General features: G+C 43.4%; 1 protein-coding gene across 7 annotated transcripts in view; it reads left to right on the top strand.

Annotated features, from left to right (window-relative positions):
• The window catches only part of ANKRD17 (ankyrin repeat domain 17), a 101,152-nt gene that overhangs the window by 32,255 nt on the left and 41,260 nt on the right, over nucleotides 1-27,637 (top strand). For all 7 annotated transcript variants that reach the window (XM_083470415.1, XM_083470411.1, XM_083470412.1 and 4 more), the window contains exons 2-9: nucleotides 8,486-8,639; nucleotides 9,943-10,099; nucleotides 12,011-12,158; nucleotides 17,019-17,166; nucleotides 21,383-21,616; nucleotides 23,296-23,390; nucleotides 25,567-25,804; nucleotides 27,024-27,215. In XM_083470415.1, coding sequence (XP_083326541.1) covers nucleotides 8,486-8,639; nucleotides 9,943-10,099; nucleotides 12,011-12,158; nucleotides 17,019-17,166; nucleotides 21,383-21,616; nucleotides 23,296-23,390; nucleotides 25,567-25,804; nucleotides 27,024-27,215 — 1,366 coding nt within the window. The remainder of the gene's footprint in view (nucleotides 1-8,485; nucleotides 8,640-9,942; nucleotides 10,100-12,010; nucleotides 12,159-17,018; nucleotides 17,167-21,382; nucleotides 21,617-23,295; nucleotides 23,391-25,566; nucleotides 25,805-27,023; nucleotides 27,216-27,637) is intronic.

The raw sequence follows: 27,637 nt of genomic DNA, 5'->3' as shown, positions 1-27,637 counted from the left end.
GTTGAAAGGATTTTAACTGTTTAAAAAGTGTTTAAAAGGATTTGTGGCAGGTATCCTGATTCATAGAACACTTCTTAAATTCCAGCTGTTCCTGAGTAAAAGCTTGGACTTTTCACCATATTCTAAAACTGCAATTCATATTATATTCAGAAGCAAGCACTATTAAGCTCACTAGTGCTTACTTCCAAGTAAACATGGATAGGATCTGTAATATATGTTGAACATTTGGATAACAATATCTTTTATTAAGCCAGCTGAAGTACAGTCTATACATTTATGTTTGAAAGCTAAACAATCTTGCAAATAAGTTATATTACTTTGAATGAATTTTCTTCAAAAATCTTAAATCACTAACCTAATCTAGGAGTCTCATCAAAGTAGGGAGAAGTATAGAGACTGTATTTTATTTTTTATTTGATAGTATTTAGTACCTCGCAGATCATACCAGGAATCTGAAGTATTAAAATTGAAGAAGTTTTTCTTAGTGATTTGCAGACCGAAAGAGAGAACTGAATTCTACTCCATCCCCCAGCACTAATTTTTAAGCTGGAACCCCTGTTTCTTCCAATTGATTAGTGCAGATAAAATAAGTGAACAAATGTTCTCATGCACCTTGTGAATGTAAGCTAATCAGCACAAACAATAGTAAACTTTAAAGCCTGCCTGTGCCTTATCCTTATCTCCTCATTTCACTCAAGTCAGAGAAGAGGGGAGGATCACTCTCATGAGCAGGGAGGAATGGTCACTGTTTGTGATTGCGACCATGGCATTTGTGGAATCCTTACTGGAATGTAACTTTGGCTTAAATGGTTTTGCTCAAGTAATGGCTGGTCCACTTGGTATTGCCTCGTATTGTTAATGCCAATTCTATTCTTAAAAACCACATTTATCAGACCATTAATCTAACTATAACAATACCTCTATAATGCACCCCTCTAATTTATAAAACAGTATTTTGGAAGCCTATGCAAGTAACTCACTCATTATAACAATGGAAAGGAAATCCTTGTGATCTAGGCCAATCATCTAAAGTTGTCTTAGGGCTGGGTTCTTCCTCCAACCCCAGTCTTTTAAATGGGTTTCACTCTTCTCCTTCTCCTCCTCCTCTTCCTCCTCCTCCTCCTCCTCCTTTTCCTTTTCCTTTTAGGATGTACCTTTCTGATGACTGTTCCCTGGTGTGACTCACCTTACAAGGCCAGTGGTTTAGACCTATGGAAACAAATTACCTTTAGGCCCCAGAAGGATGCTGGGTACATGATACAAAATTAGAACATATTTGTCTGCACACCTTTTTAATTGTAAAATTTGCATTAGGTGTTACCAGGGAGTTGGGACAGTTAGGAGGATCCTTACTAATCAGAAGGGGTCCTCCCTAAGTCCCTGCTGTCATCTTCTAGTGAGGAAATGTGGTGCCATCTGAGCTGGACAAAACACTTCCCTCTGTTATACAGTTCAGGGCTTACTATTGTGTTAGAGCTATTATTCCAGCCACATTTATATATACAATATATAAAGAACTCTTTGTTTTCTCAACTGTCATTTTGGATTTTGTCATGAGAATCAAATTTGTGTAGCATAATTTGGGGGAGTTACGGGGGTTTGTAAGTTGCATGCTGCATTCAACCACCCTACACTGGCTTTTTATAGCAGCCTATGGGTTTTCGTTAACAATCCCAATAAAACTTACATGCTGCCCTCACAGTTGCAGAAATTTGAGTGCTGAGGCACAAATTTCTTTGTAGATTTTAGTGCTAAAGCAGTTGTTAACAGTGCACACTTCTTCGTATTAAGATTTACTTGAATAATCTGTTTATGCGGAATCTGTCAGAATCTGACAACAATCAAAGGTTCCTGAGAATTCCAGCTAGCTATTATATTTTCAGCTTTAAATATATGTAAGAATGTTGGTGGCTTTTGAAAAAAGAATGGGAGCTTTTTCTGCTTAGGGATAGTTTGTATGACTAGGTGCTCCCGTCCCAAGTCACATTTTTTCACTTACATTCATTTCATTAATCATTGCCAAAAGAAAAGTGAGGTGCATATTTTACAAAAGCAGCAATAGTGAATAAAGCTTGACATTTGTATGCATTCTGAGAAATAAATTGTTTTGCATTAGTTAGTAATTGTTTAAAAATTTCGTACCAAATTGTAAAATCTCAAGACGTATATACATAATGTGATATTTGCAGAATGTTGCTTAATGAACATATATTTGGGTTCAAAATGTGGTGTGTTTGGTGCAGAATTTGATTTGTGTTTACGTGGGTCACAGAATATCCTGTATTAAAGGAAATAAACTTGTATAGATGAGGGATGATTTCACTATACTTTGCTCATTAAAATTGTTTCTTACCCATACTTCATGATAAGGTCCTATTTACAACCGTATAATCCAGTAACAAAGGAGTTCAACGAAACAAACAAGTCAAAGAATGCACAAATGAAGGTAGTCCTACAGAAATCACATACATTTTACCGGCCCAGAAAAATAAATTGTGCCCAAGAAGGACCTAATTTTGCATGCAAAGCTATTTACCTGAAACCACACTCAGTTGTCTCACACCTCATGTCATGTGTGGGGCACATTAAAAGGTAAAGCCTGCCTGCCAACTTGAAATCACACCACCCCAGCAAAGAAAATGGGCTTTGCAATAACAGGCAGCTGCTTCCGTTGCCTGCAAGGTTTGAAATCAAACTGGGGGCAAAGGAACATTTTGTTTGCAATTCAGGCTGTAAAAGAAAACACTTGAACTGATGCCATGGTGATGTCAGGTCATGGAGACCTGCCACTCTCTCAGTGTGACTCATGGAAGTTTGGGGGGGGTCAGGATCTGGTCCACTGGCTGCATCCAGTTCCCTACTCCTGTCCTAAACAGTTGATTCTGCACTATGGATTAGGAGGCAGGCTTTGTTCAGCAGGGATGACTCTGAGGGCTGAATACAAGGCTCTTCCATGTGACTGCCATTTTTTTTTTTAAAGCAACAAGGTCATAAGCAATCCCATACAATATGTTCAGAGTGCTCACTTAGAAGCACAGAAAGGGTGGGTAAGCAGTCTTGGTCATCCCACGTAGCAACCAGGGCTACCTCCTAGAATCTGTACAAGAGGCTATTTCCTTTCTAGTCTTAATTGGGCGTTGCCCTAAAGGGTGGTGGTGGTAAGGGAAAGCTTTTAGGAAATGACACATGGAGCTGCAGACAAGATAGCTGCTATATATTGCCCTGCCGCATGTCCCGCCGTTCTTAATTTAAAGCTGTATTTGTTTGCACAGCAGTTGCAGCATAAGACTAAATGCCAACTTTTAGCCTTGTGGAGAGGGATAGCTGCCTCCAGGGGCATGAAAGAATGAAGAACAAGCCTCCTTGCAGCTTTTGAAGCACTAGCCGATCCCATGTTAAGAGGGCAGTACTAAGAGAGTCTGAACCACAGAGCCTAGGGCTTGCTGATCAGAAGGTCGGCGGTTTGAATCCCCACGACGGGGTGAGCTCCCGCTGCTTGGTCTGTGCTCCTGCCAACCTAGCAGTTTGAAAGCACCTCAAAGTGCAAGTAGATAAATAGGTACCGCTCCAGCGGGAAGGTAACCGGCGTTTCCATGCTCTGCTCTGCTTCGCCAGAAGTGGCTTAGTCATGCTGGCAACATGACCCAGAAGCTGTATGCCGGCTCCCTTGCCAATAAAGGGAGATGAGCGCCTCAACCCCAGAGTCGTTCGCAACTGGACCTAACGGTCAGGGGTTCCTTTACCTTTACTGAGAGAGAAGGTACGCATTCTTCCTTCTCCTAAGAGAGAGCAGCCAGGTTACAAGAGAGGTTATAGCCCTGTACAGTTTAAAACAGGTATGGTTATAAAGGCTTCACGTGAGACCTCATTGTTGCTGCTATTCCCGACTTTGGGTTAAGCGCACTACTGCTGTATGGGGATTGCCACAGGAGAGTCCACAGAGCACAAGTTGGGCTGCTCCCCCATTCACAGTTGCTTGCAGCCTGATCTACCTTGTATTTCAACTTTTTATATTTGCACTGTTAAGAGGAAGCTACTGTTAAGCACCTTATATCTCCTGTTGTGCGGTGTGAAGTGATTTGGCCTTTTATGTGATTTCTCCCCAGAGTGAGGAAGCAGGTCCAACTAAGCTAGTACATACAGTGCCGTTGAAACGTGGTTTTTATTTATGTCCTTGTTTTGTAGCTGCACAGAGAAAAAACACTTTAGGCACCCCCGCCATCCCTTCTTGCTGGTCCTTCTTTTATGAAGATGAAAGCAGGGATCCTTTTTATTTTATTTTAAACAGCATAGCAAGAAAATGACCTTGATCTTTGAGGCTGTCATCCTTTCTGCACAGGAAGCCTTTATTTGGCAATGAGATTCTGTTCTAACGCACAGAGGCAACGAGAGGGACAGTACTTGCTGTCGTAACTGAGCATTCAGCTTGGAGCAGACCTTGAAATCTCCCAGGTGATGTTTTCTAAGCCTAGGTAACTAGGTCTCTAACAGGATCTGGGCGTTAGACCTTATCTCACCATTACCTGCCACATCTGAAATACATTCCACTTGTAGATGGAATAGGGAAGTTAAATTTGATAGTCTGGTTAATAGCGTCTGCTGTATCTATTTGTTTCGGGAACTTTTTGGTTGATTGTGAGGCAAGCCTGCCGGGATTCTTCCCTCACCCCATGTCCCCAAACAGCAAAACTCTACCTGCTATTCCAGTGCACCTTCAATACTAGCAAATGTATTATGACATAAGCTTTCGTGTACAGGAGTATTTGTTGTTGTTTAGTCGTGACCGACTCCTCGTGACCCCATGGACCAGAGCACGCCAGGCACTCCTGTCCTCCACTGCCTCCTGCACTTTAGTCAAACTCATGCTGGTAGCTTCGAGAACACTATCCAACCATCTCATCCTCGGTCGTCCCGTTCTCCTTGTGCCCTCCATCTTTCCCAACATCAGGGTCTTTTCCAGGGAGTCTTCTTTTCTCATGAGGTGGCCAAAGTCTTGGAGCCTCAGCTTCAGGATTTGTCCTTGCCAGTGAGCACTCAGGGCTGACTTCCTTCAGAATGGATAGGTTTGGGACTCTCAAGAGTCTCCTCCAGCACCATAATTCAAAAGCATCAATTTACCTGCACCAAATACTACTTTCTATCGGCAGTAAGGGTGATGTGGAAGGAGCACTTAAACACTAGACTTGGGACCTCTCTCTCTTTTTCCTGCAGTGGAGGAGGGGTTCCATGAATTGGTTGTCTCCTCCCAATTGCTGCCCTAGGAGGGAAGATGCAAATGAGCAGGGCTCACCTGAGGGGCACAGACAACCTCTCCCCAGTTCACTTTCTGCCCATCTCAACCTTATGTGTTTGGCTTGGCTGGCTGTCAGCTTCGGCCCTGTAAACCTGAAGGAGCACAGGGTCCTAAGCAGCGTAGGGTTTCAGGTGAGCAGCAGCACTTCAAAGCATGCTTGGAAATGGTCCAGAAACCTTTCAAAACTGACTAGGTACGTTCCTGCCAACCAGACTCAGTATTTTGAACAAACTGCAGCTTAGGAAGTCTTCAAAGGCTGCCCCGGCCACAGCACACATTGCAGCAGTAAATCCTAGATGTTGCCAGAGCCTACAGCCGTGGCCATAGTATCTTTGAAAGAGAGGCTACAGCTGGCACACTGGCCATAAACTGCTGAAAGGCACTCCTTGCCAAGGTGACTACTTGGTCCTCTGGTGATGCAACTTGATCTCGGAGTACTGCCAGGCAGTGATCTGGATTCTTTATAGGGAGTGCAGTTTCATCTGGGTCAGGTTGATCACCATCTCCCTGGATGGGCAGATCAGCTACCCACAGAGTCTCCATCTTCTCAACTTTGAGTTTCAGTTTATTGGCCCTCATTCAGACCATTACTGAGTCCAGGTAGTTACTCAGCATTTTGACTGCCTCACCTGACTCCTGAAAGAAAACTGAGTGTTTGGGGAAGCTTTTAATGTTTGATGGATTACTTTATTTTAATATTTTGTTGGAAGCCGCCCAGAGTGGCCGGGGAAGCCCAGCCAGATGGGCTCTGTGTGTGTGTGTGTGTGTGTGTATTTGTTGTTGTTTAGTCGTTTAGTCGTGTCCGACTCTTCGTGACCCCCTGGACCAGAGCACGCCAGGCACTCCTGTCTTCCACTGCCTCCCGCAGTTTGGTCAAACTCATGCTGGTAGCTTCCAGACCACTGCCCAACCATCTCATCCTCCGTCATCCCCTTCTCCGTGTGTGTGTGTGTGTGTGTGTGTGTGTGTGTGTGTATATATATATATATATATATATATATATATATATATATAATTATTATTATTTGCACTTCACTCCAAATCCTTGAATAATCTCTCCCAGCAGTTTCATGGAGATGTTGCATACTAGGGGAAATATCCAATGCCTTCCTTCACTTAGGATAAGGATTTGTGCTTCCACAACAGAACTTTGCCCCTCCTCTCCCCATATGTACCCTATAGCCTCCCAAAATCTGCTCCAGAAAACCCCTAGGACAGATTTAGTGGGCGTGCAGGGGGAGTTCTGCTGCACAAGGGAAAATCCAAGCACTGGTGGAATGAGATGGAACTGGCGCTGATGGAACTTAGCTCTGTTTCTGAAAGAAGCATAATCGATGTTTATTAACCTATAAAAAAAATAAGTGATTTCTACTTGAATGTTAATACGTCCAATTTGTACAGAAGTGAATATTTTAAGTAGAGTATTCCAAGGCTGAGATTATTTTACTGATTTTATTCATTTAGGAACCACATCCCGTAAATAACTTTTGGATGTTTTAACAATGAAAAGCATAAATAAAAACAATTCAGGTCCAGTGCAGATTCAGACTGCGATAAATGTCTCCACTTAAAAGGCTTTTTGGTTTGGGAAAGTCTGCAAGAGGCACCAAAATGGTAGGAAAGATGGCTCCTGTATTGGAAGGGAGTACTGTAGGTGCTGCCATACTAAAAGCCTGGTTCCTACATTGTGCAGAAGAGACCTCCTGATGAAACAATATCTGTAAAATGAGCTTGAATTGTATAATATGAGAGAAGGGGAAAAACACGTTTCTATCTGCTTCCTCCACTCCATATATAATTTACAAGCTTTCATCATAGTTTGAATTAGTTGTCTTTCAAAAAGCCAGAAATGCTTTATCTTATTGTAAAGATGTTCCCAACTCATTTCAGATGCCCTTTCCAGCTCTACAGCATCTTCTTTGTGATGGGGCAGCCAGAACTCCACACAGTTGTGGTTATGCCAGAAATTTGTACAAGAGCTTTACAATATTATCAGTTGGGTGTTCATTCCCAATCCCTGGCATGAAATTTGCCCTTTCCCATGGCTGCTGTACATGGGACAGTATGTACTCTACATGGGCTGCTGTACATGGGCTATCCACCATGACCATCATATCTTTTTCCTGCTTAGTAACTGCCAGTTCAGACCCCTTCAATGGATATGTGAAGTTAGGGTTTGTTAGTGTGTGTTGACTTCTGTATGTGTCCCTTACTCTACATGGTAAACCCATTTGGACATCATTGCTCCTTATTGTGTAAATAAGCTAGTAAACAATGCAGAAGATGAGATGAGCCCTGCAGTTATTCAATTAGTCTTAATCTAAGACACTTTGATGAGATCATGGCTCACAATGACTAAGGTAAAGGTAAAGATAAAGGGACCCCTGACCATTAGGTCCAGTCGTGACCGACTCTGGGGTTGTGGCGCTCATCTCGCTTTATTGGCCAAGGGAGCTGGCGTACAGCTTCCGGGTCATGTGGCCAGCATGACTAAGCCACTTCTGGCGAACCAGAGCAGCGCATGGAAACGCCGTTTACCTTCCTGCTGGAGCGGTACCTATTTATCTACTTGCACTTTGAGGTGCTTTTGAACTGCTAGGTTGGCAGGAGCAGGGACCGAGCAACGGGAGCTCACCCCGTTGCGGGGATTCGAACCACCGACCTTCTGATCGGCCACTGTGGTTCTGTGGTTTAACCCCCAGCGCCACCCACGTCCCTCACAATGACTAAAGTCCCTTACTAATGGGAAGCTTTTGTCAGGCTGGAGATGGAGTGGCGTGTCAGCCGGGGGTGCAGAAGTAGCTGTGCATGGTGTTTCTAGGTAGGAGTGCAAAAGAAACCAATAAATTTAGAGACAAATAAAATAAGTATTGTGGTTAACTTGGTTGTTTTCATAAATATTGCTCAGTCGGTTGGAGCGTGGTTCCGATAACGCCACGGTTGTATGCTTGATCCCTGTAAGGGACAACTGCATATTCCTGCATTGCAGAGGGCTGCACCAGATGGTGCTCAGGGTCTCTATGAAATAAGGCCAGTGTTTTGGAAGCAAGTCTGTATGAATGCTTTGTATTCCCATTTATTCTCGCACTGTAATTTAGCCAATTGGATATTGAAGGGCATCATCAGCGTCTTTTGCTTTTTGTCACAGCATTGCAAATGGAGTATGCGTTAAAACGTTTTCCTTTCTTTTAGGTGGAGTCCTTTATTTTGGATCAGGATGACCTGGAAAATCCAATGCTGGAGACAGCTTCAAAATTGCTGCTGTCGAGTACTGCTGATGGTGCTGATCTAAGAACAGTAGATCCAGAAACCCAAGCTAGGTTAGAAGCTTTACTAGAAGCTGCCGGTAAATATTCTTATTCTTATTCTTTATTATTAGTTTAATTCGAGTTCGGGATTTTTACATACATCATATTATCTCCTTCCAATTTTAAATTTCCCATACAATTCCCCCCCCCCTCCATTGGAAGGGTTCAAACTATTATCCTTACCCACGGGCATAGTGTCTTTAGTTTCCACTGAATGTCTTTTGTTCCAGTAGTTTTTATCCATTGAAGATAGGGGTTCCATCTGTTTGTTATCGTGGTGGACTTAACCTTCCACGTTGTTTCCTGTGACATGACTGCGACAATGTCCGACTGAATAAGTTCAAACAAATAACTATTCCATAGTTGTTGTTTTTATTATTATTATTATTATTATTATTATTATTATTATTATTATTATTCCACTCTTTATTGGTAGATCCCAGGGTGATTCGCAACGGAAAAAATACAAAATGAGAACGCAAAATACATAATAAAACAAACCAATGACCCCCTCCCACAAACACACTTTAAAAGCCATAGAATGTTAATCAGCTGAATGCCTGGTTGAATAGAAACGTTTTCGCCTGGCGCCTAAAGATGTAATGAAGGCTGCAGGCAAGCCTCCCTGGGGAGAGGATTCCACAAACGGGGAGCCACTAACAGAAAAGGCCTGCCAAAAACTATTGATCTTAATTTAGATACTTCCTTACATTTGCCAGTGCCTTTTTGAGTTTTTAGGTTTTTAGCAAAGCACAAACTTGTTTTTTACCCGCTTAACATTTGCACAAACTGTTTTATGTTGTTTTATGAGCAGGTTCTATTCATTTAATAACTAATGCTGGTTTTATTTTCTGCCTGTACCTTGGTTGACAGACTTTTTTGTTATATCTTAAATGTTAAGTTTATTGATTTGATATTTGCTTTGGAAATGTATTTTAAATTTAAAAACAGTGTATAAAAACAGAGATTGTAGGAACACAATAAACACAACCTGTCAGTTTCTTTCTCATTAGGGCTATACATATTTGGTTGTGGGGAGATTCTGGTTTCTGATTCAAAAGTCAGAATTGAGGATTGGTAGCGATCAGTAGTAACCTGAAATAAGAAACTATAAACTCATTGAAGCCAGGAAGAATGTACTAGTAACTTTTAATATCCTCAAAAGATTGATCTCCGGTGAATTTTCACACTACATTTCCACCGCTGAAAGTTTGTTGGCCTTTCCCGATATGATAAAACTAGTATTTTGCTAGTATTTTGTATGGGCTCAAATGGTCTTTGTTCTTCTCTTTCCCATCCAAAAACTTCTTATCCACTGGCTTGTTGATCTTGGAACAAAAGGAATAGGTAAATTATCCACAGCCGATGGAAAAGCCTTTGCAGATCCCGAGGTGCTTCGCAGATTGACGTCTTCGGTCAGCTGTGCGTTAGATGAGGCTGCTGCTGCGCTCACCCGAATGAGAGCTGAAAGTACAGCAAATTCAGGGCAGATGGACAAGTGAGTGTTTGCTTCACAGAGCCTGTTCTAACAGTCTTGACAGCTGTTCCTTGTGTTTCTGCGATGGTTGAAACGAAAGTGTCTGCTAAATTACCCATATTATTAATACAAATATTATTTCCTACTTGATCCATTTGGCACTAGGGATCTCAAGGAAGAGAAAGCAGTGCACTTTGGAATAACCTTGGAACCCCCAAAAGAAGGGGTGCACAAATTTTGGCATGTCTTCATAGTCAGGCATTGTTTGGGGTCACCATCAAGGTCCACTCTGAGTCCTCTGGCAAATATCTTTCATGGCTTCTGCATTCTGCAAAACCCAGCATGAAGAGAGAGAACAATCCTTTCTCTTCCCCAAGTTCTCTGCATGTGCCACAGGACTCGGCAGCAAAGGCAGGATTAATATTTCATACCAGGCATAGTGAAATACCTCTCTTTCTTTCTTTCTCTCTCTCTCTCTCTCTCTCTCTCCAAGTACTCTGCAAATTGCTGAGAATTGAGGGAGCTGAGAATTGAGGGAGGAAGATGTTTGTACATTTGGGGCAGAGGTACCGTAAATACTCGAGTATAAGTCGAATCACCTAATTTTAGCACAAAAAATTGGCAAAACTTACTGACTCGAGTATAAGCCGGTTCGGTGGTGGTGGCAGTGGAGGAGGAGGAAGGAGCAGCCCAAAAGGGCTCCTTTCTGGCCACTCATCCCTCTGCCGCCTCTGCCACTCGCAAGAGCAGGTATAGGAGCGAGAGGCGGGTGGCGGTGGCAGGACCAGTGGTGAGAAAGGGCTCCTTTCGGGCTGCTCATCCCTCCACCGCCGCCGCCCGCCTCACTCAAGTATAAGACGAGGGGGGCTTTTTCAGCATAAAAAATGTGCTGAAAAAGTCGGCTTATACTCGAGTATATACGGTATGTGAAGATTGCTACTGCCAGCCCTATCCACAGGCCTAAAACTGTTAACATCATAGAATTGCAACCCAAAGCCTCTGGAGCGCGGCGGGAGTTCCCTCTGGACTCCGCAGGCTTCAGGTTCCTTTCAACCTGCTCTTTGGGGCTGGCGGGGGGAAGCGCTACTTTGCCGCTGCCCCCCGAGCTTGTGGGGCTGGCGGTGGGGAGAAGTGCTGCTCCCCCACCCCGCTGGCCTCAAAGATCCCTGAAGCCTTCGGAGCACAGCACGAGTTCTCGCTGTGCTCCGCAGGCTTCCGGTTCCTTTTTGCTGAAGCCGGGAGAGCAAGACTCGGTGCGTGCCGACCCCTCTCGCTCTCCAGGCTTCAGCGAAAGCAACGTGAAGCCTCCGGAGCACAGAGGGAGTGCTCCCTCTGCGCTTCGGAGGCTTCACGTTGCTATCACTGAAGCCAAGGAGCCTGCATTCGCTCCATAGGATGCACACACATTTCCCCTTAATTTTTGGAGGGGGAAAAGTGTGTCCTATAGAGCGAAAAATACGGTAATAAGTTTGTGTGGATTGTTTAGTTCACCAGCAGATTTACCTTTTGTGTAAATGACTATGTTAGATTATGAGAGGTAAGAGATGATTGGAGTTCTAATTGAAAGCTACTGGAGGGCAGCAGATTGAGTAAAGTTGACCTACAACCATAGCCAGACAGTGTATTTTTTTAGCTCCATATTTTTCCCCAAGAGGCCTAATTCATGACATGCAGCCATTCCTGATATCCAGTTCCTTGAGCCCAAGGACAGTTCCTAGCACTTTAGTTATATTGCTAATTTTGGAGGAACCATGGGCAAGTCCTGTGATGACCACCATGCATCCTATAGTAATCCTCACCTTTGCTTTTTAAGGCTTACCTGTTGTATTTCACTGTATCCAGGCGGCTTGCCAGGTCTGTATTTGATGGGGACCCAGTGCTGCCGCTTCAAAGCACTGGTGTATAACCATAATTTCCTCTTTCTCTTTATAGCCGCAGCTTGGCAGAAGCTTGTTCAGAAGGTGATGTAAATGCTGTGCGAAAATTGCTAATTGAAGGGCGAAGTGTGAATGAGCACACTGAAGAAGGGGAAAGTCTTCTTTGTTTGGCTTGCTCAGCTGGATATTATGAACTTGCTCAGGTTTGTACCTTATGCTCTATTTTGGCAGAAAATGCAGAGCACTGGCATTTGACTTTTCTGGATTCATAACCCATCTTGAACGGGGAGGTGGGCATTTTTAATTTTTACACTTAATATGCTTAGGCTCACTGGTGTTTAGAGCAGGGATAGCCAACTTCTGAATTGTTCTATTTGTTGCTATATTTGTTGTTGTTGTTGTTTAGTCGTTTAGTTGTGTCCGACTCTTCATGACCCCATGGACCAGAGCACGCCAGGCACTCCTGTCTTCCACTGCCTCCCGCAGTTTGGTCAAACTCCTGCTGGTAGCTTCGAGAACACTGTCCAACCATCTCGTCCTCTGTCATTCCCTTCTCCTTGTGCCCTCAATCTTTCCCAACATCAGGGTCTTTTCCAGGGAGTCTTCTCTTCTCATGGGGTGGCCAAAGTATTGGGGCCTCAGCTTCAGGATCTGTCCTTCCAGTGAGCACTCAGGGCTGATTTCCTTCAGAATGGAGAGGTTTGATCTTCTTGCAGTCCATGGGACTCTCAAGAGTCTCCTCCAGCACCATAATTCAAAAGCATCAATTCTTCGGCCATCAGCCTTCTTTATGGTCCAGCTCTCACTTCCATACATCACTACTGAGAAAACCATAGCTTTAACTATATGGACCTTTGTTGGCAAGGTGATGTCTCTTGTTGCTATATACCCCCCTCCAATTATTGTTTTGAAGGCTGGAGCATTCCAATTTCTCTGCATATACTTATGAATAGGGATCTGCTAACAGGTCATCTGGACTTCGTGGGTATAGATTTTGTGCACTCAGATGCTGGGATGTCATTGATTGGGGGACAGGACAGGAAAACTCGTGTGCATTGTGGAATCTTTAAGGAGTATATTGGCAGCGATTCTTTGCTGTTCCCAAATGCGTACAAGATGGCAATAATATAACTTCTGGCAAATACATGCAGAATTTCATTTCTGATTTTCCTTTCGAATCAAACAGCAAAACTCTTTCCTCACACCCTAAATTAGATGTCGGAGAGCCTCCATAAAATAATAAAAGTTGCTTTGAGCACCAAATCCAGACTACAGTCTACCACTTGACCACCCTGTGTCCTTCAGCTGCCTGTTACAGAATACATAATCCAAAAGGGTCACCTACATTTAGAATAGGTTAGACCTGGAATTATATTGGATTTGTGGGCTGGATGTTTGTTATATTACGATTTCTGGCTTTTTTTGATTAACTGTGTTCGTTTTGCTTTTGTTTTGTAAACTGATTTGAGCTGATTTTAAGATTAAAGGGGGCTAAAATTTAAGTGAGATGAGAATTAAGTGAGATGCCCTCAGTTAATTTGAACATGAGGAAAGTGTAGATTTCCCTGCACCCCAGAATACAAACTCTTCCACCTTAATAATTAGTCTTTGCTTGATGTTTCAGACTTCAATAACATTTCAGCCACCTGCCCTGCAACCTTGCAATCGGTCCTTGAGCTCCAGGGACAAACTGGAGGCCACTGCGATTGCTTCCCACGAATCTGCAGCGTGGGTGGGAAGAGACCTTGTTTGTATCCTAGGGCTGCTTAGTGCCGGTATTGGCAAAGACATAACAACGTGCTCAAGGTTACTTGTGTGATAGCACACTACGTGGCAGATTGAAGGAATCATTTTCTCACAATTATCTGTATTTTTCAAAATTCTTTCCTTTATTTATTTAAAGTCCTATTTTTTAAAAAATTACCCTCTGCCTCCATTTAGTTCCTTCTTCCATCCTAAGGAGGTAGACTTCATTTTTAACATTATCATTTCATTTTAATGTTGTTTTCTATTTTCTTTACAGTTACATTTTCAAATGGTTGTCATTCCTTTTTCAGTCCTTTTTGTAAAATTATTCTTTTTCTGATTAGTTCTGCCAGTTTCCAGTTAAGTTTCCTCCCCCTGCCCCAAAGAAAAGTTTTGTTGCTTAGCAGTTATAGCCCACACTCTTCACTACTTCATGCTGTCTGCTGTGAGCTGTCTGGCACCGGATGCCTTCATAAGGACTCAACAGTGATGGTTAATCTTCAGGTGAACACTGACCTATTTATACTGATTGCAGCTCTATCTGCCACTTTGATGCCTTTGGCAGGAATTGGCAGTCCTAGTTGATCTTCGGCTGCCGGTGGCGTTATGGGCAGCTTCCCGTTTAGCACTATTAATAGCGGCAAAACACACTTACAAAGGACACGTTTTGGAGGTTTTTTTGAAACTGTGGTTCGGGAAAATAAAAATTGAGGGAGCCCAATGAAGGTTGGTAGACAGTGAAATGTTTTAAGGGTGTGTGTAATTGTATGTGTGCGGAATTTTGCCACCAAATTGTCAAGGCTGCTACAAAATATATGTGAACTCTGGGCTTGCCGTCGCTGCAGCAAGGCATGTGGAAAGTATTTTACAGTGTGCACAGTGCCGAAGAGACCTACAGTGGTACCTTGGTTAACAACCGTAATCCGTTCTGGAGGTCCAGTTGTAAACCAAAACAGGTTGTAACCCAAGGTGTGCTTTCGCCAATGGGGCGTCCAAAAGAAAATTGGTTATAATCCAAAAAAAGGGACACGCACTTCCAGGTTTGACATGGTTGTAATCCAAAACGGCTGTAATCCAAAACAGTTGCAAACCAAGGTACCACTGTATATTGTCCTTAAATACATATCTGCTTCCTAGTCAAATGCAAAGTCTGTATGAAAATGCTTTGTTTTGATGATGACCTGTATCAGAAATGGAGATTTCATGACCTTGATCAACCTTGATCAACTTCAGAGGCCTACCTTCACATCCCCAGTTTGCAGAGTAGACTGCAGATTCCTTTGGTTTAACAACTGCAGTCTCTTCATCCTAGAGTCTTCTCTAAGATTCTGATGGCTCCAATTGCTGTAGGTTGGTTCCTAATCTACTCTTTTTCTGTGAAGAAACTTCTAAAGGACATTGCTTTGACCATCTTTGCTTGAGTAGAGTCACTGTTTCCTATCTCTGTCTCTTCGTCACCTCTACCAGAACGATGATCTTGTGTCAAGACTTTCCATTTCACGTGAAATGGAGTTTTGCACACACAGGCAAACATTACCCCTAGGACTCCTAGGATTCCAGGTTCAGTCACAGTCCATTGAACTCAATCACTTGAAGGATCAATATGACACTTGAACCCAGGAATTCCAGTAGAGAAACCCTCAAATGAGGTGATCACAACAGATGTCAACCAAGTGAATGGAGTGCTCACTGCAAAAGCATTTGGGATGTTAGATTCCCCCCCCCCCCATAAAAGAGAAGAATATTAACATTCTGGAGGGTTCATAATGTTACCTTTCCCTTTAGCCAGTTCATCTTCTGTAGCCCAAGGGAAGTTCATTAGTTTTTGCTGATATTGTCCAAGGTTGCTTTAGCCTTTCCTACGTTTTTCACTAATTTGGTCTGCTCCTTAACCTTTTTTTTCTTTCTTTGAAACAGTGGGGTGCTTTGCCAACTATGACTGGGGTTTTGAGGTGAGAGGCCCCATTTCCTCTGGATACAGAAAATGGGGGGCTGTTTTCATTGCCCTGATCGACAAGCTTATCCGAGGACTTGGTGCCATTTGCCTTGATAAGAACAGAATTTCACAGAAAAGTCCCAATAATTTCTGGGTTTTGTGAGCCTCTTTTGCAGTTGAAAAATCCACTTCAGTGTTGGGGTCATAGCTACAAAACGCAATAGAAGTATTTTGCCTTGTCAGAAAGCATTATCCTGAATAGGATTAGTTTTCATATTAGATATATAGCACAGAATATAGGTATAGTCGCTGCTTCTCTGCCCTTGCAACGCCCAGTCATATGTATGCATATAAGGGCAAGGTTTGCAAAGCTTATAGGGGATCAAATTTGAATTTTTGTGTGGCAAAAATAAAAAAGGAACAAATCCAGTCATCGCTGAATTAGCCATAGAATGGGATGGGAAAGAAGTTGGAAATTGGAGAGGAAACCGTGGGATTGCTTGTCTAGATCTTTCTGGGGGTGGGGGCAACCACCACTGTACTTTAATAATGTTGTCATTCCTGCGATGCAAACACTGCAGCAGCTGCTCCTTCTGCCCTGGGAAACAGTTTGTGTAACACCATGTAGCCAAAACACTGCATAATTGAAGCACAAACATGCTAATATACCTTCTTGTTGTTTAGTCGTGTCCGACTCTTCATGACCCCATGGACCAGAGCACTCCAGGCACTCCTGTCTTCCACTGCCTCCCGCAGTTTGGTCAAACTCATGCTGGTAGCTTGAAGAACACTGTCCAACCATCTCGTCCTCTGTCGTCCCCTTCTCCTTGTGCCCGCCATCTTTCCCAACATTAGGGTCTTTTCCAGGGAGTCTTCTCTTCTCATGAGGTGGCCAAAGTATTGGAGCCTCAGCTTCAGGATCTGTCCTTCCAGTGAGCACTCAGGGCTGATTTCCTTCGCAATGGAGAGGTGTGATCTTCTTGCAGTCCGTGGGACTCTCAAGAGTCTCCTCCAGCACCATAATTCAGAAGCATCAATTCTTCGGCAATCAGCCATCTTTATGGTCCAGCTCTCACTTCCATACATCACTACTGGGAAAACCATAGCTTTTACTATACGAACCTTTGTCAGCAAGGTCTCTGCTTTTTAAGATGCTGTCTAGGTTTGTCATCACTTTTCTCCCAAGAAGCAGGAGTCTTTTAATTTCATGACTGCTATCACCATCTGTAGTCATCATGGAACCCATATATACCTACTGTACATTTTATGTTTGAAGGTTCTTGCACAGATTATTTTCCAAGACACAGTAAGCACCCAAGAATGGCACCTAACTGAACCAGTCCCTTCTACCTCACCAGCTTTTTGTTCTCTCCGTCAACAGGTTCTCCTGGCAATGCATGCAAATGTTGAAGACAGAGGCATCAAAGGAGATGTAACACCTTTAATGGCTGCTGCTAATGGAGGACATGTCAAAATGGTCAAATTGCTGCTAGCTCATGGCGCTGACGTGAATGCACAGTCTTCAACAGGTAATGAACGTGTTACAATTAAATGTAAACGGAACGTGTCGCAACCTGGAAGCTGTACCGCATTTCTTAAATGAAGGAGTTCAGTATTTTGCTGGCTATTCAATATTATACCAGTTGGGGGAATTTCCTCAGTGCTAACTTATCTCCAATCTGAAGAATTTTGGCAGCGATTGGTTGGCACTAGAGTGCCGGCAACAGAGACGTTGCCACACTGGAGCAAGGAGGTGTTTCAAAAAGAAGTGAGTGCAAAGAAAGGGGAAGGGAATTTAATGCAGTGTTCTCCCTCATCTGGGTCAAGAAGACATTATTTTTAAGTTTGGCAGAAAACAATGCAAAACAACTAGGTGAAGTTGGGATGTAAAGAGTGTACAGGGATGCTATGCTAGCAGTTTCTCTGGAGAGCTGGCAACTTTGGTTCCGATGCGGGCAACTTTTCAATTTCAATTCATTGCCCTCCCCTTTTTTGTTGTTGCAAAAACTGCACACACAAAAAACAGACATTGTATGATCACATCAGGGTACACACTGGCTCCGTTTGCACTAGCTTAATTTGTGGCTCAATGTGAATGAGCAACATGCTAGGGTAAGGTTACCAGATTTTTTTCAAAGAATCCGGGGACCCTTTTGGGGGGGGGGGGAAAGAGGGAAAAAAATGGTATTTTTAAAAAGGGGTTTTAAAAAATAAATAAATTAAGAAGTAATATCTTCTCTTCTGTGGTCTTCCCTGTCACGCGGCCTTCCTCTCTTGGAGCGCTAGCTGCCATGGAGTAGTCTCAGGTCAGGCCTGGGCTCGGCCATGTGTCCTTGCCTTCCTGGTGCTCTCCTAACCTTCCTCCTCAGCTGCGCAGCAAGGTCGGGGCTCCCTCTTTTTTCTCCTTCCTCTTCCTCTCTCTCCCTTCTCCTTCTCCTCTCCTCCTCTATGCCTCAGCTCTGGGGTTTTCCTGGCCTGGGAGCGCTGCTGGGCAGTCAGCTGCGCTCAATTTGGGTCGCGGGGTGTGTGTATGTGTGACAGTGGTTCCCCTAGTTGATGCGCTAGATGTCCCCGGTTCCCCCTTGGCAGTGGCAGCGGAAGCTCTGGCTGGCCCTGGCCGGCTTCAGGAGCTGCTCGCTGCTGTGGTGCCCACCATTTTGCCTCGCCAGAAGTCCCCATATGATGTGTCTTGTGCCATTGAAGTAATCACGCAACATTCATTCCCTTCTAATAAATCTACAACACTTAAAATATAAATCCAGGGACATTAAATGAAATCCGGGGACATTCCAGGGATGGATTTTGTCCGGGGACGGATTTGTAAATCTGGGGACTGTCCCCAGGAAACGGGGATGTCTGTTTTGAATAAACATCCACAAAGTTAATAGTTGAATATATGATAGATAAGGCAACAATATGTACAATTTTATAATATGCAGAGGATAATCTGCAAAGAAATCAGGGAGGGGAGCTGAGGGAAGTCCTTGTAGGGCGAGAGGGAGGGAGGAAAAAGGGGGGAAATAGTGTAATCGATTACCGTATTTTTCACTCTATAAGACGCACCAGACCATAAGATGCACCTAGTTTTTGGAGGAGGAAAACAGGGGAAAATATATTCTGAATCTCAGAAGCCAGAACAACAAGAGGGATCGCTGCGCAGCGAAAGCAGCGATCCCTCTTGCTGTTCTGGCTTCTGGGATAGCTGCGCAGCCTGCATTCGCTCCATAAGACGCACACACATTTCCCCGTACTTTTTAGGAGGGAAAAAGTGAGTCTTATAGAGCAAAAAATACGGTATTTGGATTGATAATTTGTTCTGTTGAAATTGTTTGATAAAAATATATTTTTTTAAAAAAGGAAACGGGGACGTCTGGTAACCATAAGCTAGGGGCTACTGCTCAAAAGTTCCTGAGTTGCTCATTGCCCATTCCTGCTGCCATGCCAGGGAGGAAACAAACCAATCTGTGGGAAATGAGCAGCCAAGCCTTTCAGATGCATATTCTTGCTAGTTAGCATGAGGAGGGGCTGTATTTCTGATAGACAGATACTCAGGCCACGGAAACACAATTGTTAGGGAGGGCTCAGTGTCGTGTCATTTCCCCTCCTCTCCTGGAGAAGGAGGAGCAGAGAGTACTTTCTGTTCTTCTTTCTTCATCTGAAAAGTGATGGATGCAGACATGCCTCTGCTTGCTCCAGCTCCAGGCACATGCCTGAAGCTGATTATACTGTAGACATAAGTATGTTGCCTGCATAGCTTTCACTGCTACTGCTGCTGTGAACCGCTGCATGAATACAAAGTAAGTAAATCTTATTTTAAAATTTACTTTATCTGTCGTAGTCTGATTCTTCGTTAAGCGGGGAAGAAGGGGGAAGCCAGCTTTCTTCGTTAGGTGAACTCGCTGGAAAGGAGGCTTTGCAGCCCAATTCCTGTGCTTCTAATTTTGCTGCCAAGGATGGGATTTCGAAACGCTGTTTAACCCACACATGTGGGGGCATGGAGGGATAAATTTCAATGAATTTCCTCTCCTACCCATTAAAACTCATCCCACACAGTCATGGCTTTACGTCATTTGCAGACTAACCTTGAAAAGAAGCCAAAAACAAACTTTGAGCAAACCAGCTCAAACGGCTTCATATAGTTTACATACAGTGAGTTAACAGTGACCTCCAGATTCACATTCTTTATCTGAAAATGTACAGTGCTTCACATTATTTTTCTTAATAAGTGATGTGTGCATTCACTTCATTTCACACCAATTAGTTTCCTTCCTGCTGTCTTTCTGTCATATGAGAAACAGTGAAATGTCTCTAGTTATCTTTTTTTCTAGCTTAACTTACAATTGAAACCACTTATTGCACTATTTGTTGTTACCCTTTGTTTCAAGCAGTTGCGTTTCATGTTACGGTTCCCTTTAGTCTGTTTTTCTCAAGCTTTCTTGAGAGGGTGTCTTGTGGGACTAGGTTAAAGGCCTTCAACTTGCTTTCTTGCTTTCTTTTTCAAAGAAGAAAACTTGGTTGCATTGGTACAACTTACTCCATATTTCCCCAAAGATAGAAGGCATGTTTTCCTTCTGTGTAGCCTTCTCCAGTTATCTGGAAGGTACTCTCTAATTCTTCTTAGTCCTCTATGAGTTTTCGTTTCTGATAACTAGTTCTTTTTCCAGCAAACACTTCCAAAATTTTTGGGTTGAATAAAAGAACTGGGACTGAGGCAAGATGTGCTTGGCAAGATTTGGGACACTTTACCACCAGGCACGCCCAAACTCGGCCCTCCAGATGTTTTGGGACTACAACTCCCATCATCCCTAGCTAACAGGGCCAGTGGTCAGGGATGATGGGAACTGTAGTCACAAAACATCTGGAGGGCCGAGTTTGGGGGATGCCTGCTACTACTTTACTCTTAAGAGAAATGACCATGAAAACAAGCGTCGGTTTATTATCATTACTGGGACACATTTACTACTCACTTCTCTGAGAGCTCAGGGTGGCTTAAAACAGAATTATCAATAATAAAATCCTTATAATACAGTAACAATAAAACTTCATCTCATTTATACATCAGTCAGACCTTCACAATAATATACAGTGTCCAACGCCTGCTTGAAAACAACAATTTTGCAGTGTCTTACAAAAGGCTGTGCCACTGTCAAGAAGATTTTAGGCTGCCAGCGTGGGATCTGAACCTGGGCCGCCTTGACTATTCTCAATTCATGTTGAGAATGACAGAAATTCAGGAATGTCCCTGTGGCAAGGGCTTCATTGCTTATAATTAGTACCCTGAAACTCACAGGAGAGCCAGTGCTGCCACCGATGAATTAGTGATCTATTGTTGCTTTTTTCAATCCGGAATTCTTGGGTCACGTAAAAGTTACCTCCGGATAACACACTTGTTGTATGGCGGTGTTTTTTGCAAAAAGGCCAATCAAACACTCAGTTTTTATATTGCAGTTTAAAGGGTTCAAAGTGCTTCACGTACCTCTTCTCTCTTGGCGGCAGTCTTATTATTATTTCCTTATCTCAGATGAGGTCTGAGGGAGAGTGGACTTTCTCTGGACTGCTAATGAGCGGAAAGATTGGAATTTAGGATTTCCAATCTCATAGCTCAGCTTCTTGGCTGCAAGACCACCTGTTTTCTCACGAAAGCTGCATGGAGTATAGGTGCAGGTGGCTAGCTCTAATACGAATTTGGGGGATAAGAGAGGATTATCCAAACTGACTTCAATGTATTTTCTTTTCTGAAATTAGGGAACACAGCACTCACGTATGCCTGTGCTGGAGGCTATGTAGATGTGGTCAAGGCCCTGTTGGAGTCGGGTGCTAGTATTGAGGACCATAACGAAAATGGCCATACTCCTCTCATGGAAGCCGGGAGCGCTGGGCATGTGGAAGTTGCCAGAGTTCTGCTGGAAAACGGAGCTGGAATCAATACGCATTCCAATGAATTTAAGGAAAGTGCACTAACACTGGCTTGCTATAAAGGTACAGTATCTTAACTAAAGCCTTTCATTGATAAAAACTGACATCACTCTTCTGTGGGGCTTGCAAAGCCCCTCAGTCAACTTATGTTATTAGGATTGAATTTGGAGATTTGGAGATCTTAATTCTCATTTGCTTCTGCACTTTTGGTTCAAACTAATAAAGAGAGAGAGAATGTAAATGGTTTTAATTTCTGACCTAAACCATCGGAATCCAGCCCTACCTTTGTTCAATGTTCAGCAGTTTTCATTACTCCCCAGCCCCCCTCCCAAAAAACCACACCTACTTAAATTACACATGTTCAGTACCGGAACATGCTGCAAAATAACAGGGGCTGTTGTATTGAACATTGTGTAGTGTTCAGTAGTCATGCTATACTTTTGTTCTTTTCTGCTAAGGAGAGAGGTGCAGGTCTTTCCAGAGCTGAAAACAGGTTGAAGCAGTGGAGGACTTCGAAAGCAGATTATTAACATTAAAATTATTAATATTTCAATTTTAAGCTGTGAAATATAGTGCCCCATGGAAAGAAAACCGCTAAAGATTTGAGGCTATAAAAAAAACCCATTTTCTGCAAGATTCACAAAGGAAGAAACTTTGAAGCTTTGTGTTCCTTTGTCATTTTCTAATTTTTTTTCAATGAAGTCATCCTGTTAGTGCAAGGACTTACACCTGCGCAATGGAGTGCCCTCTCATCTCCCTGCGCACAGCCTAATCCAGGCATAGGCAAACTCCGGCCCTCCAGATGTTTAGGACTACAATTCCCATCATCCCTGACCACTGGTCCTGTTAGCTAGGGATGATGGGGATTGTAGTCCCAAACATCTGGAGGGCCGGAGTTTGCCTATGCCTGGCCTAATCTGTTCTGGTGGATCGCCCAACCCTTCAGGGCAGATTTTCTTTAGGAGAGGAAGAAGAAGTCCTGTTGCAGAAGCCCTAGCACTGATAGGACGACATTGTTGGATACAATCTTTTTCACTTTTCCAGGTTTTGTTCCTGCTTTCACTTTTGAGATTTGAAAGCTATTTTTATTGCAGCATTTCAGTGAGTGTCAATATGGACAAAGCCACTGTTTTGGGTGTTGTTCGTCCACCTTCCCTTGATTTTAGTAGTTTCAAGAGCAAATAGAAATTAACATTTTAGAAAGAGAGATTTTGTTTGGATTTGTGTTCTGCTGTTTCTCCACGGCTTATAGCAGGGGCGGCCAACTCCCAAGAGACTGCGATCTAATTTAAGAATTAAAATCTGGCAGTTATCTGCCCCCGTTTTTTTTAGGGGTCTGTTTTGGGGGCGGGAGGAAGGCAATGGAGTTTGGGGTTAAGTCACTCACAAAAACATCACTATGGATTAAAACAGCCACACAGAGATCTCCGTCTTCCCTTCCTGAGTTCTAATAACAATGGAGGGCAGGACAAGAGTCAGATTTAACAGTGCACAGGAAAGGGAGCCAGAGATCGACTGTGATCTACCAAAACATTGCAGGGTTCTACTAACACATTGCGATCGACCTGTTGGACACCCCTGGCTTATAGCAGTATGGACACTTTCTCTCCCCCGCCCCCACAAAAAAAGAAAAGTGTTGCACCGCTAAAGAGAAAATAATATCTTTCCGAAATCATCATTGGATACCAATAAATCTTTGCTGTGTTTTGTTTTATTAAAATGTGTGTTTGTCTGTGTTTCAGGTCATTTAGAAATGGTGAGATTTCTGCTGGAAGCAGGTGCAGACCAGGAGCATAAAACAGATGAAATGCACACTGCGTTAATGGAGGCATGCATGGTAAGAAGTACAGTAGAAATCAGCCTGCTTTTGTGCCTCGATTTTTGATATAAAGCTGCTTCTCCCGAAATTGATAGGAGGGGAAGACTTGACCTCACGCTGTTCACCAGACAGACAAACGTGTATTTTATCTGATGGCATACAACCTATGTTGATCTTGTCTGAAGGCAGAAATTTTGCTAGTGAGGCATTCCTCTTCCACAGCACGAGTCATTTGTGGGACTCAAACTCTTACTGGCTGGGTAGAGATGTGCTGCCTAGGTTCTGTTCCCAAGTAATTTTTGCACTTGTTAGACAAGGCAATATTACAATACATGTACATCAGATCATGACTCGGGATGCGTAACACATAACACGTGAAAAAACAATCCCCAGAAAGAACTATGAATATGAAATATAACTATAGCGGGGAGTCTAATCTTAAAATTCATGAGCTAAATTCTCACTGTGCGTGAAACTCAAAACTTAGCAGGAGACCAGTCAGTTTTGCTTTAAAATAATAAGAAATAAATAAATGTTGATATGTATACTAGGGGCTGCCACCCCTGCTCATTCCACTTATCAGTCCCACCAAACTCTCCACCCTTTTGCCACTTCCTTCCCCTCAACCTGACCAACTCCCTTCCCTTTATACTTTTCCCCCTTCCCCCCTATCCCTTCACAGCTCAGAGAAACCTCCAACCCCTTTTAAAGGAGGGTGGGAAGCGCTTCAGAGAATGGTTTGGCAAACCGCTCTCTGAAGCTCCTCCCACAGTCTTTTAAAGACTGGTCCAGCAAAGTTTAACGGGGTGGGGGGGTCATTTTAGAAAGCAATTACGCAAACTTCTCTCTGAAGCTCCCCCCTCCTTTATGCTTTTAAAATTGCTTGCTTTTTTGTTTAACTGCTTTTGTGATTTGCCTCCCCCTTTAAGAAGAGCTGCAGGAATTGAAAGACGCATTGGCTGGCTTCACAGTTTTTCCAATATTGTGATTTTTGCATAGTGTGCATGCAGACCCCCCCCCCCCCAGGATTTGCAATATATTACCAGGTCAAAAATGATGAAATCATAATATGGGCTTCTAACCGGTTCTTGACAATAATAATAATAATAATAATAATAATAATAATAATAATAATAATAATAATTTATTTATATCCCGCCCTCCCCAGCCAAAGCCGGGCTCAGAGCGGCTAACAGCAAAAAAAGTAACACAGCATTCTAAAATCAATTCATTGAATGTTAAGTGTTGTATGTAAACTTTCTGGTGTGTATTTGTTCTTTTTGTGTTTCTTTTTTTTCTTCTTTTGGCTTTTGTGATTTGACTATTTTCTTTTTCACTTTCTTTTCTTTTGTAAATTTCTTCTGTATATTTAAATTTAATAAAAAAATTAAAAAATAAAAAATAAAATCAATTCATTCTAAAATCAATTCAAAATCAAATCAATGGCAACCATTGGGCTAGAGTTCTGTGAGGATTACCAAAGGCTGTGCCTTGGCCAAAGGCCTGGTGGAACAGCTCTGTCTTGCGGGCCCTGCAGAAAGATGTCAAGTCCTGCAGGGCCCTTGTCTCTTGTGACAGTGTTCCATCAGATCGGGGCCATGGCCGAAAAGGCCCTGGCTCTGGTTGAGGCCAGCCTAACCTCCCTGTGGCCCAGGACCTCCAAGATGTTTTTGTTTGAAGACCATAAGGTCCTCCGTGGGACATACAAGGAGAGGCGGTCCCGTAGGTACAAGGGCCTTAGGCTGCATAGGGCGTTAAAGGTCAAAACCAGCACCTTAAACCTGATCCTGTACTCCACTGGGAGCCAGTGCAGCTGGTATAGCACCGGGTGAACGTGATCCCACGGCGAGGACCCTGTAAGGAGTCTCGCCGCTGTATTCTGTACCCGCTGGAGTTTCTGGGTCAGTCTCGAGGGCTCTACTGCCCAGGCTTGCACCCCAGAGCGGTCACTTTCCTGCAGCTAACACGGCCATTTGACTTCACTCCTGGAGGTGCACTCCATTGTCTCTTGAGACAGACGGATGCCAACAACAATTTCTGAAAACCTGAACCTGCCGCTGTCTGCCAACTGTGCTCTGTAAAGCTTTGTATAACTGCCTCAGTGGTGTGAAGTAAGTTAGTGTGAGTGAAGGAGTTCTTCATCCAGAGCTCGCGTAGTTAACCTTTTATTTATTTGTCTGTTTTTGCTTTCTAGGATGGGCATGTGGAAGTTGCAAGGCTGCTCCTTGATAGTGGTGCCCAAGTGAACATGCCTGCTGATTCCTTCGAGTCTCCATTAACTCTGGCAGCCTGCGGTGGACACGTAGAGCTGGCTGCCTTATTAATAGAGCGAGGGGCTAACCTGGAAGAGGTGAACGATGAAGGCTACACGCCATTGATGGAAGCAGCCCGAGAGGGTCACGAGGAGATGGTGGCATTACTCCTAGGTCAAGGTAACTGTAACAGTATACAGTGGTACCTCTGGTTGCGAACGGGATCCGTTCCAGAGGCCCATTCGCAACCTGAAAAGAACGCAACCCGCGTCTGCGCATGTGCGGGTCGTGATTCACAGCTTATGCGTGTGACGTCATTTTGCGCGTCTGCACATGCGCGAGAGGTGAAACCCGGAAGTAACCCTTTCTGGTACTTCTGGGTCACCGCGGGACGCAACCTGAAAAAATGTACAGTGGCATCTCAGGTTACATACGCTTCAGGTTACATACGTTTCAGGTTACACACTCCGCTAACCCAGAAATAGTGCTTCAGGTTAAGAACTTTGCTTCGGGATAAGAACAGAAATCGTGATCCGGCGACGCGGCGGCAGCAGCAGGCCCCATTAGCTAAAGTGGTGCTTCAGGTTAAGAACAGTTTCAGGTTAAGAACAGACCTCTGGAACGAATTAAATACTTAACCTGAGGTACCACTGTATCATGAAGCAAATGTAACATGAGGTATGACTGTAACAAGTACGCTAATAGCGGCACTGAAAACTTCTGAATGTCCTGAACTGTATATTTTAGGAAGCAACTTTTCAAGACTGAATTGTTCTGCCCATTTTTCCTATTTAACTTGTACTGCACATTCTATAAAAGCTCCCTTTTCAAAATGTAACATGTTGACTCCAGGGAATGCCAACCTTCTTATGAGTTCTGTTAATACCTTACATGTCAATCACAGCAGAAAATACATTCCTTAGAAGGTCACCTTAGAAAGTCTGTATTCTCTTAATAGGTGCATTTGGCAGACTCATATACTGGAGTACAGTGGTACCTTGGGTTACAAACACCTCACGTTACAAACACTTCGGGTTACAGACTCTGCTAACCCAGAAGTAGTACCTCAGGATAAGAACTTTACCTCAGAATGGGAACAGAAATCGCGCGGTGGCAGCAGTGGGAGGCCCCATTAGCTAAAGTGGTACCTCAGGTTAAGAACGGTTTCAGGTTAAGAACGGACCTCCGGAACGAATTAAGTACATAGCCATAGGTACCACTGTAATTGTAAAGAAGGGGCCATCATGAGATCTTGAAAAATTACCAGTCAATAACCTGAGGAAAATTTATCTTAATTGATTTAGTAATTCATCTTGCAAAAGACTTGATATCCGTATACAAATATTGTCTCTCTTTCTGTGCTGAGCTTAATTTCCATTGGTATGTTTCTTTCTGGAAGGAGCCAACATCAATGCCCAGACAGAAGAGACCCAAGAAACTGCCTTAACTTTAGCGTGCTGTGGAGGCTTTCTGGAAGTGGCTGATTTTCTTATCAAAGCGGGAGCTGATATAGAGCTTGGCTGCTCAACGCCTTTGATGGAAGCTGCTCAGGAGGGTCACTTGGAGCTAGTTAAATACTTATTAGCTGCAGGTATGGAATTGTTCCCTTTGCACACATTTCTTCATGTTTATAATTGAAAACTTATTCTTAAAGCAGTACTGTCACGGGGCTGCTGCGTGTGTTTTAGTAGTCAATGCAAATATATGTAAAGCGGTTGCTTTGGAACATACAGTGGTGCCTCGCAAGACGAAAAGAATCCGTTCTGTGATTCTCTTCGTCTAGCGGTTTTTTCGTCTTGCGAAGCAAGCCCATTGGCAGATTAGCGGATTAGTGCTATTAGCGCTATTAGCGGCTTTTAGCGGCTTATCGGCTTATGGGATCAGCTGATAAGCGGCTTAGCGGCTTAGAAAAAGGGGGGGAAGGAAAAAAAACCCGCAGGAACTCGCAAGACATTTTTGTCTTGCGAAGCAAGCCCATAGGAGATTCGTTTTGCGAAGCACCTCCAAAATGGA

Source organism: Podarcis liolepis (genome assembly GCF_965112155.1).
Source record: "Podarcis liolepis genome assembly, chromosome: 13".
Taxonomy (NCBI): domain Eukaryota; kingdom Metazoa; phylum Chordata; class Lepidosauria; order Squamata; family Lacertidae; genus Podarcis; species Podarcis liolepis.
This window is presented reverse-complemented; position numbering and strand designations above follow the sequence as displayed.